At 41.4% G+C, this 3,378-nt stretch overlaps 1 protein-coding gene across 2 annotated transcripts; it reads left to right on the top strand.

Annotated features, from left to right (window-relative positions):
* The first annotated feature begins 412 nt into the window (after nucleotides 1–412).
* On the top strand, nucleotides 413–2,004 carry LOC113748130 (uncharacterized). Of its 2 annotated transcripts, XM_027290830.1 has the most exons (3): nucleotides 429–523; nucleotides 620–827; nucleotides 943–2,004. In XM_027290830.1, exons 2-3 carry the CDS (start codon nucleotides 736–738, stop codon nucleotides 1,937–1,939), a joined length of 1,089 nt encoding a protein of 362 aa, XP_027146631.1. In that variant the 5' UTR covers nucleotides 429–523; nucleotides 620–735; the 3' UTR covers nucleotides 1,940–2,004. The 2 variants fall into 2 exon arrangements, with proteins under 2 accessions (XP_027146630.1, XP_027146631.1); XM_027290829.1 differs by having other exon boundaries at nucleotides 413–827.
* Nucleotides 2,005–3,378: the final 1,374 nt, after the last annotated feature.

Genomic DNA, 3,378 nt, shown 5'->3' with positions numbered 1-3,378 from the left:
TAAACACTTACATGGATTCTTATAGCACAATTTCTAAAACTATTAATATTTATCACAAAACCCTTCACCGAGTTTGCAAAACTGAAAGCACAAACATTGCTTTGCACTTAGTTTGCAATTTCGTAACACACACTTTGTATATGTGTAAATACAATTCACTGCACAGGACTCCTTTTGCAAAACTGTAAACACAGCTCCACTGCTTTACACTCAATTTCCAGATGATCTACACACTCCTATCAAAACTATACATATTTATGGCTATTTTTTTACACAATTCTGCCAACTGTCAGGCCACACTTTCACATGTGAAAACTATTATTTATAATTACTTCACTTTGCAATCAGCCTGAGCACTATAAATAAGCCACGGGTAAGCTTTTTGTGTGGAGAACAATGGAAGGAGACAGAAGAGTAAGAGGAGTGAGAGTAAGAGGAGGGCGAGGAAGAGGACTTGGAGGTGAAGAAGCAGGAGGACGAGGACGTGGACAAGGAAATGAATTCGGAGGAAGAGGAGGAGGAGGTGCAGAAGCAAGAGGGAGAGGAGGACAGGGAAGACAAGGAGGAGCACTTAGAGGAAGAGGACAACGAGGTGCACTTAGAGGAAGAGGACGAGGAGGTGCAGAAGCACAAGGAGAACGAGGAAGGGAAGAGGAACGGGAAGGAGTACGAGTAAGAAATAGAATCACTGATGTCATCAGAGCTACAATAGTGGACCATGTAATCAACCATGGCATGAGCCTAAGGGAAGCTGGCCAACGGGTTCAACCCAACCTGAGCCGCTACACTGTAGCAGGCATCATAAGAACATTTCGAAATGAGAATCGGTAGTACAGTATCTTCTTCACACTAAGTTTTACATTATACTGTAATAGTGTCATATTCTTTTGAGAAACAATACTATACATTTACTGTAAAAATACTGAAATTGCTACTTTACAGAATTGTTAGACAACCTGTTGCTGGGGGCAGAAGAAGACTATTCACGGCTGAACAAGAGACCCACATAGTGAATATGGTGCTGGCAAACAACTCCATAAGGCTACGAGAAATACAGCAGCACATAATAGAGGATGACACAACATTCGAACACATAAATAATGTGAGCATCTCTGCATTATCTCGCATACTGGCACGAAACCGAATAAGGATGAAGCAGGTCTATAGGGTCCCATTTCAAAGAAACAGTGAACGTGTGAAACAACTGCGATATGAATTTGTGCAGGTAAGCTTACTGTATCATTGGTACTCAATCTGGAAGTGCATACTGTGTGCTGTGCATGGGCCTGCTGTGCTGCATTTGTTTTGTCTTTTCCAGAGAGTGATGGCCCTAGAGGCAGATGCCATGGGTCATGAGCTGGTCTTTGTGGATGAGGCAGGCTTTAACCTCAGCAAAACCAGAAGACGGGGAAGGAACATTATTGGACACCGTGCCATAATCAATGTCCCAGGACAGCGCGGTGGAAACATTACCATGTGTGCAGCCATCAGTCAAAACGGTGTTGTTCACCATCATGCAACTCTGGGCCCATACAACACTGCACACATTCTTACATTCCTGGACACCCTGCATGACATATTCACTCTCGTTCAGAGACCAGAGCCGACCAGATATGTCATCATATGGGACAATGTTAGTTTCCACCGCGCTGTTCTGGTCCGCAACTGGTTTACCGATCACCCGGAATTCATTGTGGTCTACCTCCCCCCTTACTCTCCATTCCTAAATCCCATTGAAGAGTTTTTCTCTGCTTGGCGCTGGAAGGTTTTAGCCCTTCTACAGGCAATGGAGGAGGCATGCGGAGACATTGACCAGGTGTCATGTCAGGCCTGGATACGACACTCCAGGAGATATTTTCCCCGGTGCCTAGCAATGGAAGACATTGCATGTGATGTGGACGAGATTTTGTGGCCAGACCCAGTAAGAAGACAAGACTGATTTTTTTCCCTCAATGATTGTCATTTTATGTTTTTTTTGTTTTTTTTGTGCCTTGACCTGAAAAACACACTTTATGTTTACGGATGTGTGTAAATAAATATCCATTCACTTTGACCCCTGTGTGTTACTGTAAAAGGTACTGAAAACCGATATGCTCTGCACACAGGATAAGCAAAAGCCAAATGAGTTTTTCATTGTTACTGTCAGTGTGCAGTGGCTGCTTTGTGTGCTTACTGATATTATGAGTTGTGTGCACCGTTGGATACAAAAATAACAATTTTTAAAAGAGTGTGAACAGTTTAGCAAAAAGTACTTATGCAACAGTACAAAAACATGCTTTTGCAAGTGATCTACTGTGTTTTGCTATTTGGGTGAAAGGTTTTGCGATTTGTGTGTAGAGTTTTGCAAAAAAAGCCAAAAGTTTCAAAAATTGTGTCTTAGCTATCAGAAAAAACTGTAATAAGGGAGAAGGGTCTAGCTGCAGCCAGAGCCGCTACAACCCACGGCCCCTACAAACCACGCCTCCTATAAATCACGTCTGCGTGCACTGCTGCTACAAACCACGCCCCTTACAAACCACGCCTGAGGTGGCTGTAGCGGCCCATAGCACTTAGAAAGTAGACAGGATGGAAAAAAAGCAATAATGGGAACAATTTTAACAACTTTATCGGTTGATTAACAACATTAAATGTTGCAAGCAATGTGCTTGAAACAATACATTTATACAAAAATAGAAAGTAATGTAATTAAAGATATTATATAGCACTGCAGATTTATATATAGGTATCTTTATTCATATAAGTGACAAGTTTATTTAAGACATTGAACAGGTGTCATGTCAGGCCTGGATACGACACTCCAGGAGATATTTTCCCCGGTGCCTAGCAATGGAAGACATTGCATGTGATGTGGACGAGATTTTGTGGCCAGACCCAGTAAGAAGACAAAACTGATTTTTTTCCCTCAATGATTGTCATTTTATGTTTTTTTCTTTGTGCCTTGACCTGAAAAACACACTTTATGTTTACGTATTGGAGTGTGTAAATAAATATCCATTCACTTTGACCCCTGTGTGTTACTGTAAAAGGTACTGAAAACCGATATGCTCTGCACACAGGATAAGCAAAAGCCAAATGAGTTTTTCATTGTTACTGTCAGTGTGCAGTGGCTGCTTTGTGTGCTTACTGTATTATGAGTTGTGTGCACCGTCGGATACAAAATAACATATTTTAAAAGAGTGTGAACGTTTAGCAAAAGTACTTATGCAACAGTACAAAACATGCTTTTGCAAGTGATCTACTGTGTTTTGCTATTTGGGTGAAAGGTTTTTCGATTTGTGTGTAGATTTTGCAAAAAAAGCCAAAAGTTTCAAAAATTGTGTCTTGCATCAGAAAAAAACTGTAATAAGGAGAAGGGTCTAGCTGCAGCCAGAGCCGCTA

This window comes from Larimichthys crocea, chromosome XVIII (assembly GCF_000972845.2).
Source record: "Larimichthys crocea isolate SSNF chromosome XVIII, L_crocea_2.0, whole genome shotgun sequence".
Classification (NCBI taxonomy): Eukaryota; Metazoa; Chordata; class Actinopteri; family Sciaenidae; genus Larimichthys; species Larimichthys crocea.
The sequence above is the reverse complement of the archived record's forward strand: the minus strand, read 5'-3'. Positions and strand labels throughout refer to the sequence as shown.

Coding starts and splice junctions, on each gene's coding strand:
- LOC113748130 (XM_027290829.1), top strand. CDS start 736: ATGAGCCTAAGGGAAGCTGGCCAACGGGTTCAACCCAACCTGAGCCGC. Junction 828..942: donor ACATTTCGAAATGAGAATCG/GTAGTACAGTAT, acceptor GCTACTTTACAG/AATTGTTAGACAACCTGTTG.